This window comes from Pleuronectes platessa, chromosome 12 (assembly GCF_947347685.1).
Source record: "Pleuronectes platessa chromosome 12, fPlePla1.1, whole genome shotgun sequence".
NCBI classification, from domain to species: Eukaryota; Metazoa; Chordata; class Actinopteri; order Pleuronectiformes; family Pleuronectidae; genus Pleuronectes; species Pleuronectes platessa.
Window position 1 is genome coordinate 17,995,352 of NC_070637.1, and position 16,342 is coordinate 18,011,693.

Consider the following 16,342-nt stretch of genomic DNA (forward strand, 5'->3'; position numbering starts at 1 on the left):
TTCTTTGGAATGAGAACACTAAAGCTGTTTATCAGAACGTCTTTGACAGCAACAAACATTTGGGCTGGGTGTGTAAAACCAAAAGCTCAGTTTTTCTAGTATACATTTATTTAAACCCTCTGACATAAACTTCTCATCTGTAAATGTTTATGGGTGAAGCTATTTTTACAGATGATTCCTCTGGAGAAGCAGTGTGCAATGGAAATGTCTGGTGTGTGTACATACACACTTGTACAAACAAGTGACATACTTTCTGGGAGCCTATAGGAGATGTCAGTCACGGGAGTGGGTAAGCGTGGTCCGTCCTCTCATTTCAAGGCTGCCAGTCAGCCAGCCACTCAACCAGCCCTGGAACCAGCCAGCCAGAGCTTTTTAAAGGGCCTGTGATTTGACAGAATCCCGTGGGGGGACATGGGGGGATTAGGATTAGCAGCTGTTTCCCCTCAAACACTGGAGGAGATAGGCTATAGCTACACCACGCTGATAGCAAATTAATAGATGAATAGAACATGCATGCGTCGTCTCAGATAATGTGCTAAAGCTCTCAGTTTCATAAATAGCGAGGAAGGTGTCCTTTTCTTGAACCCGGCTGTGTGGAGCGGCTGTCACACACATACTGAGTAGCAGCGAGCGGAGCGGAGGCATATTGTGGCCGTGAGAAAGGTTTAAAACATCATCACTTTAATCTGGGAGCACAAAGCCAGCTACAGATTATGCTTGTGCCTCTTAAACGATTCTGCTGCAGATCCGGTTTAGATGACCCCCGCTAACACCCTCAGAGACAGGGGCTTTTAACCCCAAACAAACACTGATAGCAAGCGGCCATCGAATGGGAACACACAACGAGCATTTATCCGCATTCATGGCATGCTCATTGACTTTACCCGCACACACAGCATCTGAAAAACACACACATGTAGACACGCACACACACAGCACACGCTTGCAGCCGCAGACAACAACAGATAAACACTCAGGCTTATGCCGGTTCCACTTTCATCCATTTCAGGTTATTAGGCAAGACACGAAAACCCCCAAACTGTTAGGTGGCTAACAGGTTTTGAGGTAAAAAAAAATAAAAAGTGACACAACTAGTCGTGTGAAGAGACAGCGCACAAAGAGGCCCGTGCCTCACACTGTCACACTTGTGCTGCCCAAAGTGAGGATGCTGTCAAGAGCTGCAGCAAAAATAAAAGGGCAGAAATGCACAAATGAATTAGACTGTCATTCAGAGGATGACAGAGAAAAGTTCACGAGATGCAAAACTCCTGCAACTCTGCTGACTCGTGTATAATCTGTATTAAAGGGGGTGAGGCAACACACACAGATTTTTCCTCCGTCTCTTTTAAACTGGAGCGCCAACCGCACAATTAGCTCCCTCTGAGTTAATGACTAGTCTTCTCCATCGCTTATAAAAACCTCCGAAGGCCTCAGTGAATGAAGAACGCGTTAAATTCTAAACCGGGTTGAGTATTTCTTTCACATCTGTCCAAATATTGAGCTGTTTCCACTCACACGATTGACATAGCCTGTATAATTTACAATATTTTTTAGCGGGGTATAGCTCGTTCATTTTTAATCGTAAATATGCATTATTTAAAGCTATCTACACTGAACCAGAACTTAACCTTTGCTTTAAAAAAAAGAAAAAAAGAGCGACAGACGGAAATGGAGAGCGGAGAGAAAGCCAGTAAGGGAGAAGGAGGATATGTAAAAGCGGAGCGAATTCGATAGCAGTTCGCCACAATACACTCGAGACCTGGAGGATGAGTCAGAGAAGGGATGGCCGTGTCAAAGAAAATTGTGAAAGCGAAAGTCAGAGCGAGAAGGACGGTGGGAATTTTAAAGCACAAGCAGCATTCTGTTTGAACTTAGCCCTTTAATTTGAACTGGGAGAATAAAATGTTAACAGTATCATCATATACAAGTCAGACTCTCGGAAAAGTTATTCTCTGGCGTGACCAGTTTTCAGCCAGCACTTCAATAAGCCTCACACTAATTGGTCTCTACCTCCTCTCACTCACTGACTTCAGCCATTTCTGTTTTTATGTAGAGCAGGTCTGGGAGATTTTTTCTTCACATTTTTACAATTGCAAAGCTAAACCACTCAAACCGCATGGAAAATGTCCCCACACCCTTTAATAACGGTTGTGTGTGTGTGTGTGTGTGTGTGTGTAGAAGTGAGAGAGAATGAGGTGAAGAAAGAACAAAAGAGAGAGTGCGCACGCCCTGATGTTTCCTGTCTCTAAATAAAAACTGATGGCTTGTGTGTGCACGTGCATTTGTGATCAAATACTGTCTGCTCCGTGCTCAGATACCTGAACCTTCCACCGTGCACGACCCAACTGATGTTAGTGAAAAGCTTCTTTACATCTGTTATATAGGTCGAGAATGACATGACCAAGATGTTCAAATCTGCACGAACACATTTTTGAGCATTCACATGCTTTTACAGTAGGAGAAACAGTTGCTCGTACAGCGCCCGTGAGACTGCCACTCCCAGTTGGGTGGGTTGATGTTTCTGCGTGTGCTCCACTGCAAGTCAGATAAAAACCCAGAACCAGAGGACATATACCTCAAAGGCGCCACGTACTTATCCTGGGACACACGAAGCCAGATCTGATTAGATTTAATGGAACACAACATGCAGAGAGAGAAGGAGCACGGTATCAGCTCTCATCACGTGACGCCTTTCCATGTACCGAGGTGGAGGAGACGTAAAAAAAAACAGCTGCTTGTGTGTCACAATATGATTTCATCTGTGACAGAATGGCTTCCATCTCATAGAAAATTACACAAAGTGCTGAGGTTTCGTGTCTGTTCACTTCCTCTGTGATTTCTACAGTGTGTGCATGTCAGAGAGAGAGAGGGAGAGAGAGAGAGAGAGAGAGAGAGAGAGAGAGAGAGAGAGAGAGAGAGAACGAGAGAGAGAGAGTGTGAGAGGCCCTGTACTATCTGTACATGAACACTCACCACTACCACAAATAAGTGAGTGTGATTCATCACTTCCTTCCTATGAAGCATGAATAGTGCAAGAGCAGAGGGTTTGGTTTACACCCTCGGTTCAGGGTTCAGTACAGTTCAGGACACCAGGCTCTCCACCCCTCTGCAAGCAGGCACGCAAGCACTGTACTCTAAGCACATTGTGTGTGTGTTTGTGTGTGTGTGTGTGTGTGTGTGTGTGTGTGTGTGTGTGTGTGTGTGTGTGAGCACACAGCTGCATGTCTCTATTACGGACAAAATACATACATGCAATTTCAGGTTATACAAAGTTCTTGCTGTTTAGTGAGTCAAATGTATGTATTTATGTGATGATTGTGAAGCTGAAGTGTGTGTGTGTGTGTGTGTGTGTGTGTGTGTGTGTGTGTACGGTGTGTGTGTGTGTGTGTGTGAGATAGAGAGAGAGGTAGAGAGACAGGGCCCTCCAAAAAGCTCTGCTCTCGACCTCTGGTGCCATCTGCCAGTGACAGGGCAGAAATGCAAATCAGATGCAGTCAGATAATACACCATGCACGCTCCCTCCATTAGAGCAGCCTACAGAAATAAACTAGGTCAGACAGACCAGCAGCCAGCTGTGTGTGTGTGTGTGTGTAATAAGGCACATGCGCCTCTCTTTGTGTGGGGAGACAGCTATACGTGTGCGTGGGGGATGGGTTTCCAGTTAGCACAGAGGGTTCATAATATCCTTTATTGTGATGCTGCACACTGAACAGTCACATGTAGCATATAGACAGAAACCGGCGGCTCCAGTCTGTGCTCCTTCAAATGTTCCACACTGAGAAAGCCCTTCTAGGCTGTGTGACAGGGCAAAGGAGCTGGGTGACAAATAAGGGCTCTTATCTGAGGCTGAAATTAGACCACAGCCAGAGCGCAACTGATAGGCAGCGTATTAAACTCTCGAAAACGAACCACCCGGGAGGGTGATGCAACGCAGAGGCAACGCTGGCGTAATGCAGACAGATGCGTCCTCTTCTCTCATATCGCTGCGACGCCTCTGAATTATGAATGAGGCCCTGTGCACCTCGTCAATGCAAAAGTCTTCCTCTCCTCATGCCCACTATGTGCTGTTTGTTTTGCTTAACGCCTCGCACTTGAACCCTACCTCCCGTTGCCACTGTTGGTTGTGTTAAACATCTTCAATGATGGTACACAGAGTGTTTTCCAGAGAGAGGCGTTTCCAAATCCCCTTTGTCTGAGGATAGTCAAACTGTGCACAAAGCAGATGGCTTATAGGTGCTGATCAAAGACAATTAGATGGCTTGGAACTGCATTTGAGGAGCTAAGCTGATTTATGCTTTACAGGGACACAGCATTTTTCGTTGTTGTTGAATACTGTACTTAATATACTAGTTTACAGCTTCTGCTCTTTGTCCATCTATTTAGTTTCGTGCTGATGCTGCAGCACATTGTGCAAATTTGAATTATTTCAACCTTTCATGCTGCACTAAAACCCACCAATTGTAAATCTGAGGGGGGGGGGGGGGGGGTTCACCTGAAAGACTTCACATGTGTTTTTACCTTCATAAACACACAGTGTAATCCATCCATGATTTGAACTCTACATATGTTAGAAAATAAATCTGGATTCCAAACACATGTGTCAAGTCTACGAGTTTCTTTTACCCAATCTATATGATAAACATGAAGCAATATGAGCTGAATAATAAATGACTGCATGCCTTTCATAATCTTTTCAAACGCGGGCCTTCTATTTATAGACGCTCAAACATTTCCTACTGGAGCGAACTTTTTCCGTTTTCTTCCTCTACTGATTTCAGGTACAGATTGTAAATTTGCCCTCAAGGGAGGGTCAATGATTCCCACTTCCTGCAGCTTGGTCGTCTTTACCCAAATGTCTCTCCACTCCCTCAAGTCTCTCTCTGAATGATCTTCACAGCCGCTCACTTTTCCCCCCTGTATGAATCCATGTGTAGTTACCATCAGCTCATAATGTCCAGTGTGACATGTGTCTGTAGGCATGTGAGCTAACTGCATAAAGTCAGAAGAAAAAGTGACGCAAGATGAAAAGGTTGATGTATTCCAGGCTGGTGGGTGGGAGGTGATAGCTGATTTGTGTTCATGCAGTGCGAGTTGTGTGTCTGATTACACATTTATGTGTATGTTCTGTGTGGGTGAAATAGAAGAGTTTCATGTAAAATGTTGCCACATTCTCAGAGAAAATTATATAACTTGTTTGACTTGAGGATTTTAAAGGACTTCAATGATGAACGTTTTCACTAATTCACTTTATGAATTATTGCACTTGAAGAGAAATATATGTGATGCATCTGTCATAGTCTGTCATTGTCTTTTCAGTCAAATCCTGATGCAAAACATTTTCTATTAATTAAAATTGCAAACGTATTTGTTCCACGTATGTGTATCTATGAATATATATGTATACACAAACAATCATCCAAACCATATACATATTTACATGCATATCCCTAGTTGGTCATTTATTTTGTAGATGACACACACAATTACTATGAAGACAACAGACAAATAAAACGTTCACGTTCCAAATGAGAAATCCGAGACGGATTGTCCTTGAGGATGGAGCAGGAGGACGTCCTTTCCTATAAAGGTTCTGATGAAGGACTAATCACAGGAGCGGACCTGCTTGGAGAGGACGGAGAGGACAGGTAAAGGACGGGACAGACAGGGCTGGAATCAGTTCGGCCTGGCCTACAGGCTCAGCTCCGTCTCTCCCTGCTGCCGCTCTGTTCTGATTAAGTCCCTAACCGGATTTTCCAATACCAATGGTCCTTATAAATCCATCTCCGTGGGATATTCAACCGCCATTATTCCTGTCTTTTCTCTGTGCTGGAGAAAAGAGCTCGGCACAGATTGGAACAAGACATCCAATCTGTACTTCTGTCCATTGTCTTGCCCACCAGACAGCCCAGTGAATGAATGCTCCCGGCCAAATCCCCCTTCCTTGTGCAGACGCAGACTCCCCTGCCCACAGATACACTCAGCTCTAATTAGGCAGACCGCTGGACGTGTTGCGGGGGGGAAATCTCTCTGCACAAACATATCGTCTAGTGGCAGCTTTACAGATTGAAGGTCTTTTCATCGAGTTTGCGTGCGTGTGTAAGCGGGTGCAGAGGGAGAAGGGGACAGGGAAATGTTCTACTTGTTTTTTGACAATTTAGTGATGAACACAATCTTTACTTTTTCATATATATTGTACAAAAGTGTCACTGAGTCTGTGATTGTGTGTCTGTGCGGCAACATGTTGCACAGCCTTGCAGAGCCCGGGCTGTTCCTGCAGTTACAGATTGTACAGTATGTGTCAGATCTACAGAACTGGCTGAGCTTTCCCCTGAGACCTGCGTCATCGGCCCAGAGGTTATTTCCTGTAGTTGAAGAGCAGCATGACTCTCTTCCTGTTCTGTGTGTGAAGAAGCATCAGGTCTGTGCCGCTCCCCCTCCCAAGTCCCAGTTTCTCCACTATACTTGACACAGGCACACAACCAGTTAGCAGCAGATGTTTTTGCCTCTCAAAACGTTTTTTCCCCTTTTCTTTCTTAATGCATTAAAGACATCGAGAATGAAAAACACATCCCTGCCTGAATCATCATCAACCAACACTGCGGTTTGAACTTCAGAATAGAAGCGCAGAAGACCAAAGGTGTGAATCTCTTTTTAAGGCGAACGTTTCAAAAAGATTCGCCTTCAAGATGGAAAAAGTGAAAACTGTCAAGGTTGTTGCGTCTAAATGTCAAAGTCTCACACTATAGCTCCTCTGAATTGAAAGAGCAAAGTTGCTCCCTTTGGAAATATAGTTTTCACATTCACCCTGTGCATTCATGGATTATGATTACTACCTGATGGCCTAAAAGCTTTTGCTGTATGAAAGAAGTGCTGCAGCTCAAGTTAAAGAAGAAGCTGAACCTTGAGGAAGTAAATATGAAAAAGGAAGCGCTCTTCCACAACACGCATGACATTTAAAATGTGCAAATGCACATTGTTGTCAAGGTGAAATGTTTCCGTTGATGCAAATTGTGACACCTACACGCTTGCAATAATATTTCTGGTAAAAAAAACGTTGCTTTGCTTGTTATTTTGAGTTTTGTTTTTAACACTGTTGTGACCCAATTTCCAGAAAAAGACACAGTGCATTGTAACTGTTGTTAACTAAGCCTTTGAAACACACAGCATTAATGAACATACAGACAACCACACTGAGGTCTCCTCTCTTTCTTTTAGCTGCTGCTTCCACCCAAAGGGAAGAGCTGTTACCTGCTGCCCCGCCCCCACCACCACCACCACCCCACAGACTCTTCTTCCGTGTCCCCGGGGAGAATCTGCAACACGGCTCCTTCCAGCAGCTTTCTCCTAACAACAGAAACATTGTCTTATTCTTTTTTATTTTTCCTCCCCTCCATCACAGTGGAGCTATTACTCTGTTTTATTTTGCATATGACCTGAGGGCGATGGGAGGCAGAACACCTTGGCCTACGTGCTGCACTCCTCTGGTGCTGCTTCTACAGCTGCTGAAATGTTCACAGTCTGGTCTTTACTTCACTTGGGTTGCATGTCCAGTAACGTGACAAGCTGGATACAGGAAGTGATTGAAAATGTGCAATACATCATGTCCGCCCCCATGTGTATCATATAGGCCCTTTAGGCAGGAAATAACATCTTATTCAGTTGCGCAATGTCCGATGCTTGACAAAATGTATACAACTGCATCAACCAGTGTCCTGCCAGCTCCTCAAATGTGCTCAAAGGGCCGAGGGTTCTTCACTGCTGCACGTAGACGGTATATAAGATAAGAGATAACTTCCTCCCACTACCCAGAAATAAAGCCAATATAACCTGTATACTGATGACGTCATTTGGAGCCAGAGTTTGCACTGTCATGAACAGGGTGTGGAGTTCCGGTGTCAAGGTCCACCTGATACAAGCACTTGGGCAATCACAAGTCAGGCACGACTGTCTAGGCAACACAAAACTTACTGGAATAATGAACCAGGTGTGATTGTCGTTCTCTAATATTTTGCCTGTATCCTCATCTGCTAAAATGGATACTGGGTTTATGACCTGTACTGCAGCCAGCCACCAGGGGCTAATCGAGAAACTTTGGCATCACTTTTAAAGAGGGAAGTACACATTGATAATGACATTGTAAATATTACAGAGTTAGCCAAGAGGTTAATTTTTATCTGTGGTCCCTGGCCAGGTGTAAAGTTGGCAGCTACATCAACCTTTATATACAGTCTATCCCGCAGAATGCAGTTTATATATGTCCTGTGCTATACAGCAGAATAGAGGAGAGTGGTGGTGTCATGACCAATTGATTTGTTTCGCTATTACTATGTGAAGCATTAGCATAAAAAAAAGAGGATGAGGCTTTAACATGTGGATGTGGCAAGAAGACCCGGTCCAACTCATCCACTTATTTACCATCAAAGCTGAGAGGCTTGAAGGAGAGAGGCCGCCATCAGGTTTACATTTGAATTGTACGACATCTATAGGAGAGTTTTTTTCTCTTTTAATATGTAGTGACCCATTTTGTGAAGAGGCTCATCTGTTGGACATTTGGCTTTGATAAAAGAATAACGTGCAGGACCAAACAAAAACCAAATGCAACCAAAAAAAAAAGTAATTTATCTGTCATTGATCCAGCCCTGGCTTCACAGAATTTTTCAGATTTGACTATAGAGTCTATATTAAGAGTCTCAACTCTGAGAATGAATGGAAACAGTAGAAGTCTTTAGATACACTAGCAGCTCTGTAAAGCTATACTTAGCCACAGTGCTTTGAGCTTAAAGCTACCGCCTGCATGCTAACAAGCTGATGTTTAGCAGGTGTAATGTTTACAATGTTCTTATTGTGGCGTGTCAGCATGCTGGAACTTAAAACGAGCATAGCATACAGCATGTTCCCGAGTGTGGTGGAAATGTTGATAGCTTTGCACATACGGTATTTGTTCATAAATGCAGAAAAGACCTGATGATGGCATGAGATGAAAAGCCATCACCGAAGTGATGACAGTTCCTCCCGAGGGGGGAACACGAGTGTCTGCAGCGAATTTAATGGAAATCAGTGCAGCAGTAATGGGAACATTTCACTCTAAAATCACAAACCCTTTTCAAATGCTCCTCTACCTACATATCCTACTCCTCTGTTCATTCTATCTATCGTGTACTGCCTGTAAATATGATGTATAGTGTTATCCTACATAGACTTTCTATAAAGATGGACGTCATGACAGCTTCCCATAAATCCCACCTCCTGCATGTTAGTGGATGTCATGAGGCACACCAAAAATTTCAAAGTACAGGTCGAGGAGGGTTTCTGTCATTTTAGGTCCTTCTTATCACACTGATGTTTGTATAAGTTTTCATTTTTAGTTAGTTTTGTTTTAATTCGGTATTTGATGCTATAAAAATGAGGGAAACTACACGATTGGTAGCTGAGACTGACTCTAGATTGGTGGAGCGCATGGATTTGCGGAGCCTCACTAACGTGGCTTCAACCCTGATCGCAACTGCCCAGACTCTGGCTCCAAATGTGCAAGATGGCAACATTAATGTCTGGATAGAGGAAGAAGTGGCAAAGTGTCGTCCATCTTATAAAATGTCACGGCCATCTATTCAATAGTTGTTGAGATGTTTCGGTCTAAAAAACTGATATTGCATTTCATAAAGCAACACTGCTTCCACCTCAGTGTGTATATCTGAGTGTGTTTGTGTGTGTGTGTGTGTGTGTGTGTGCGTGTGTGTGTGTGTGTTACTTTTTGTTCTATATGTGGGCCACATGAGCAGGCAGCAGACTGTTACAAATCCAACACTGGGACTCATTGGTACTACAAAGGGCTAACATTTAATACACTTGCAAAAACAACAAAATCCCACAGGAGTTCTCCTTCAAGTTTAGTTTTTATTCCCCAGCCAAATAGTTTTTTTTTTCACTTTTGTTCAAAGATAAATTTGCTGTTAACTACACTTGGCAGAGATCAAACTAATATGCTGTTTTTTGTTGGGGTGGGGTGAGGCAGTAATTTCTTAAGTTACTGCATTGGCACAGACAGAAAGGATTTCCTGCCTCATAAATGACTTGTATATCAATTTTAAAAGCTTAACCAATTCATTCCACCAGAACTTTGTAAATCAAAGGATATGTTTAAAATTATAGTGATTGATGCAGTATTATGGTTGTGTACATTCGATCTACATACACATTCACATTTATTTGGTCGGTTTCCTGGTGGTTTAAAAAAGATAGATGTGCGTCAGTAGCTGGGTTAATCAATATGCAAGAAGACTGCGTGTTTGAAACTTCACCTTCCCACTCGCACCTCACAACTGTCAGTAAACAAAAAGGTATGGGTGCTGTTTCACAAGTATAAATAATCCAAGCACATTGAACTGTTGCTGGATATAATTGTAATTGGTGTTCAAAAACAGTCAGTGGGGAATTCTTTAGAACCTTTGGTTTGATTATATATGACAGACTTTATCTGTATCTGATTGTATTACATTATATTGATAAACACACATCCGCAGTAAAATCCTCCATAGTTCCAGAGGCTATGTAACAAACAAAGAACAATGACACCTCCTAGTGGCACAAGAGCAGTTCTTCCTCCCATATATGGATTAAAGTAACACTGTAGTTACCAGATGACGACATGTTCATCAACATGACAATGATCAAAAACGAGTCTGATTGTTAATTTATCCTTTCAGGAATTTCAAAGCTGTTGTTCATTGGTTTGAGCTTTACACTTGTTCACTATTAACAACTGCCAATGGAATATTTTTGTGTTTCTGACTGTTGTTCGACTATAGTTAGACAATTGAAGACTCTGCTGTGACCGACTTTCATTTTTTATATTTCACAATCTTTCACGCACAAAAGGATTGATAATCTCATCATTAATAATAGTAATATATATACCTCTATACGGATGTATGTGAACTGAGGTATGTATTTTAGCAAGCTTACATTCTGCAGTTGTTGAGCAGTGAGCTGATCGTATCAAAACATGTATTTAACTATATATACCAATACATATAAAATATATATCCTATAACATATAAATGTTTGGGCTTCAGTGTGTTACCCATGTTGGGTTAAAACAGGAATATGAACTGTAAGCTTAACTTTAAAATAGAATATGAAAAACACAGAAGTAGGAGACCTTGTTTTTGGTGTGTGGTTATTTCCTTTCTAAGAGGTAGAGTGTGCAGGGGAGGGTGGTATGACCTAAATGTTTCTGCTTTAAACCACATTTATGTTTCTGTTCCTAAATACACCTCTGTCCTCATATTCCAATAAAGGACAAATACACACAAACTAAAAAATTGTGTATTTATAGTCAATATATTAAGTTAGACATGTTACAACATGTGTAGAATCCTTTTTGCCTGCTGCTGACAAAACTGAAAGTAAAAATTCCTGTAGAAAAGCCCCCGCCTTGACAGAGAGAGGCGCAGTGACAAGGCTGCTGAAGTGAAGACGTGATGGCGTCCGAACCCAACAAGCTCCCTCTGTGGGTTTTCACCTGCGTGTTGATCTTCTCTCACGTGTCGCTGTAAGTACAGTTTAATAATCCACAGGTTCAACGTTAGTGGAGCTGGAGGCGTTCACCGCGGCCGCCTGGTGCTGCGTCCAACTCGGCTTAACATCCTTATTAAATCAGTGGTTTGATTGATTCGAAGCTAATTGGAGGATCTGTGACGTGAAGACATGTCAGTCGGGGTTTGGGTTGTCAAGGTTAAACATACAACGTGCGGCTGGTTTGGGGACAGTGTGGGTTTTTAATATACAGGCTATGGTGGGGAGCAGGATCCACCACAACACCCGAGGTCACATCACACTGTAAGCTAAGAGAGAAAGTTAGCACGCAAGACAAACGAGTTATTTTGAAAGTGGGGAAATACCGAATGTTTCCTCGTTTAGCCTCATTCGTGACGGTTTCCATCGCAGACACTTCCGGGTGAGACCTGTGATGGGGCGCTGCTCTTTGACGTGAAGCTAAATGTAAACGTGCTAAACAAGCTAGCTCGTCTTACTCCGTGAAGCGAAATTAACTGTTTGAAAAGACGTTGCTGATGTTTCCCCCCCCATCACACACATCTTCGCTCCGCCTCAGCTCAGTGGATTTTCTTTCCGGGTGTGGACTGAGCTGACCCCTTGCGGTCGTTTAGTGTAGTTCACCCGCTACAACGCTGTTCTCTGCAACCCTCGCCCAGCGGCGGTCCTCCGGCCTCAAGGGGGCGCTAATGCCCGGCTCGCCTCATCAAAACGACGAGCACTTGCTGCCCTCGAAACTCTGCTCTGTCAAGTCACATAAAAGTTAGATTTACTTTATCTGCGAGGGTTTTCAAGCGATATCATTTGACTTCTATAACAGTGAACACGTTCCAGATGAATACTATCTGGTTGGGTTAGTTAATGTGTGTCCGGTTAGTTGTCCCAGACCCGTTAAAGGGCGACTCCCCGGGTTCTTTCCACTGGGAGATTACTTTGCTAACTTCCACTTTCGTTTTCTGTTTTCTTTTCCTCTAATCGCCAGGAACTTTTCATCAGCCTCGCCCCAAACTGAGGAGAAGCTGTCTGAGCCTGTAGTTAGAGGACCGGTCCGCAGCAGGAGGCAGGCGTGTGCACATGGCACCTACGAACATGAAGGGTGGACCTGCTGTCTGTGTGGAGCTGGTGAGTGTCAGTGGTTAGATGACATGTGAATTTCACTGGATGAAACACAGCACGTTGAGCTGCCTCTTTTAAATGAAGGAGGCATTTGAGGGAATTAAAGTCAAAATTGACACATATCTCACCTCACTCTTCTTCATGGTGAGCCCCAACTGTCTGCATGTCAAGTTTCAAAAGATTTTAGAGAAGTTAAAAGGCAAGGTTGGCAAATCGTTTCATTATGGCACTCATAACTTCCTGACTGACAGTGAAAGTGGACCAACAGTGGGGGTCATATATATTTATATTAATTGTGCAAATATATGCACTATATATTAACTCAAATAAAACACAACTGAAGCAACAAAAGTATGCACTTATAATTTGTAGATTTGGGATTTGGGGATTTGTTATATTGCATGTGTGTGTGTGGGTATCATCAGCTCCCCCAAACTAACCAAAACATTTCCCTCTGTCTCTTGCTCATATGTGCCCCTACTGCAGGCCAGCAGGTGAAGAGTCACTGCACGGTTGCCAATCCAAATAGTGTACAATGCGAGTCCTGTGATCCTGACACGTACAACAGTCATGCCACTGCCCAGGACTTCTGTGAACCCTGCACATCCTGTATACACCCAAATGGTACAGACACAACAAGACATCACGGTTTATTTAAATTTCATAATATGTACAACAAAACATAGCTTAGAATTATTAAAGGCTAGCAGGCATTTTGATTTGTCACACTCGGAAAAGCAAAGTCATTACTACACAAAATCCTAGTAATAGTAATTTTAATCTATTATAGATTAATAGTAATCTATATTAGCTCCATAAGTATCAATTATTTAATGTTATTTTCTACGTTTGGTCTTATGTATTGAGACAATTTACGTGATTTGATTCATCTACAATATAATTAACATTTGCATGAAAGTCATCTCCACCTGTAGCAAAGGTTAGAAGTGTTGTCACAATGAGAATTTAAGCTCTAATCGCTGTTGTCTGTTTGAACTATCATTTCAGCGAATCTAGAGGTGGCTGAAAACTGCACCCGAACCAGTAACGCTAAATGCAGATGTAAAAAAGGTCATTATTGCGACAGTGGACCAGAAACGTGCAAGGTCTGCAACCCTTGCAAAGAGTAAGTTCTGCTCATAATACTGGTGGTAGCCTTCACCCCTTTGAAAATAAACGATAAAGCCAGCCCCGCTGCGCTTCTGTTAATTTGTCCTGTCACGTCTCCTGTTGTCACTCATACTTGTTTTCTTTTGGTTGAAGATGTGGCTCTGAAGGCGTCGGAGTTGCCTGTACAGCCACAAACAACACAGTCTGCAATGCCATAACTGAAGGTATGTTTTGGTTTATCACTACACCATTTGCATTATATCACGATGGCTTCGATTTGTGTTATACAAATTTGAAAATGTAATCTTATGTTTAATTTTCAGGGGTAAGTGGTGGAGCAATAGCTGGAATAGTAATCCCAATCTTACTGGCTATTGCTATATCAGTTGGAGTTGCATTCTGGTATCGCAAAAGAGGACAATCATGTGAGTATTTCCACTACTTTACAACTGCAAACAGAAAGAATGTGACCAGCAGAGTGCATGTGTGCCTCAGTGAACTAGCAAAGTATAGAAATATTATTGAAGGTTCAGGTCACATTTAAAGTTTTGTTTTCTGAATATTTCTCTTACAAGATTACACACAGCAGCCGTCATCCCAAACAAATGGCAAGGCAACCGAGGTGGTGAGTTATTTTTTTTATCTCACCTCTTTCTTCACACATAGACACATGCATGTATGATAAACTCTTCCCTGTGTCTCCTCTAATGTTGGCCTAGCTGCCCCTTTCTATAGGATGTGAAGGTTAGTCGTCAGAAACCTTGAGTGTGTTCTCTACTGTGACAGTGTTATTGTGGTGTGACTTTTTGTTAATTTGTCAAGCTTGTGGGAGCAAATCAATTAGTTTTCTATCAGGCTGGAGTGGGAAATATTGTATTAATATGAAATCTTTGTCTTCTCAGGAGCTGCAGCCTCTTAACGGTAAGAAAAACTGGTTCTCAATTGACAAGCATTACAGCTTTAATTGCAATTGTTCTATGATTTGAGCATGTTATATTAAATAGATTAATAATCCATAATCAGATAGAATTGACTTAACATTTCATGTAATTATTGACTTCATTATGTGTTGATGTGGCATGGATTTGGTTATCTATTGATTGACGACCTGTACATCACGTCAGACCTTTTTTTTAACCATTTTGTGGCAAATTTCCTTGTGTTTAAAAAAAAAAAAATTGATGTAGTTACATGAGACAGGAAGGTGACACCCTTTTTTTTAAAGATGTTCTTACAGTCATTAAGCTGTACCTAATAACGGAAATCTCTAAACGTTCCTACATGCCACTGATCTGTTTTGTAATGTTAATGGTTTTTAAACTTTTAATGATCAAATATTTGTAAGAAAGGAGCGTTTGTGTCTAGACAACAAATTTGTTTGTGGGTATCGTGACATCCCTACAGTTTGAACCCATTGTCTTCTACTTGTAATTATTTCAGGGCTCCGACTTCAGCATGTGCCCGACATTGCAGCCGTTCTTGGATGGAAGGATATGCAGGATGTGGCAATGCGCAGTGGGATGACAAAAGTTGAGATTGATTCTTGTAGACTGGTCGACCCCACAGATCCTGGGGAGCAGACCACCCAACTACTATCGAAATGGGTGGAGATGCAGGGAAGCGGTGGGGCAACAAAATTGGTAAAACTCCTACAAAACAGTCGTAAAAAGGATAAAGCAGAGAAGGTGGCAGAGATATTACGAAGTGACAGCCCGGCTCCATCAGATGCTCCTGTTTGAATGTAAATATTGGAAGCACTTTTTGAATATATTCAGGGCCGTCTATTGAGCAAATTATTATTGTGTTGAGATGTTTACATGATTGAGCTGAACTGTAAATACTGGTTTTACCATTTTAAGTGTTTTTTGGAAAAGACTAAATGAGCACACCCAAGCTTTATAAAAGCAGAATTAAGTTTGGGTATTTGTCAGATGAATATGTAGTACAATGTTGTTACAGTTAAAACAAAATCATTATCTGCTTCTCAGGTCATTAAATAATAGAGTGAAAGTAAAAATAACCTTAAAATGTTTAGAGGAACGGATCCGAAATGCACTGAATCACACCTGCGGTCTTTTGTTGATTTATGAATGCTGTACATGCCTTTGTTGGGTGATGAATGTATTCTGTGCCATAAATGTGGATTTAATGTCAAATGTGCTTTGATTTCTTCCTTTCGTGTTGTCAAATTGTGGCTGGTTTCGTTTTGGTCGTCTTATGTTTATAGAAAACAGATTTTCTTTACCAGTCCAAGTTGAGATTGTTGTGGTTTTTACCAACTGTTCCATGGAAGAAGTTGTGCTCAGGCTGTGCTTCATGTGTGTCCTGTAATAGTGTAACCATGTATAGCTGATTGTTAGGATAGAAAACCCACTGATTACAACAGAGATTAATGAATTTGATCCTGATACAAGTGAAGCAACGTGGATTTATTAGTTGATTGATATATATTCAAACTAATTTAGCAAAGATTCTGAACATGTTATCAAACCATTTTGACAAATTGAGACTTTTAAAATAAAGGCGTTTATAAAATTTCAATAAAAATTAAGTATGTCAATAT

General features: G+C 41.9%; 1 protein-coding gene across 1 annotated transcript; it reads left to right on the forward strand.

Annotated features, from left to right (window-relative positions):
- The first annotated feature begins 11,401 nt into the window (after positions 1–11,401).
- On the forward strand, positions 11,402–15,935 carry fas (Fas cell surface death receptor). Its single transcript, XM_053435877.1, has 9 exons — positions 11,402–11,551; positions 12,536–12,675; positions 13,156–13,293; positions 13,678–13,795; positions 13,933–14,003; positions 14,103–14,204; positions 14,355–14,404; positions 14,682–14,700; positions 15,220–15,935. The coding sequence occupies exons 1-9, from the start codon at positions 11,481–11,483 to the stop codon at positions 15,516–15,518; spliced, it is 1,008 nt and encodes a 335-aa protein (XP_053291852.1). The 5' UTR covers positions 11,402–11,480; the 3' UTR covers positions 15,519–15,935.
- The last annotated feature ends 407 nt before the right edge of the window (positions 15,936–16,342 follow it).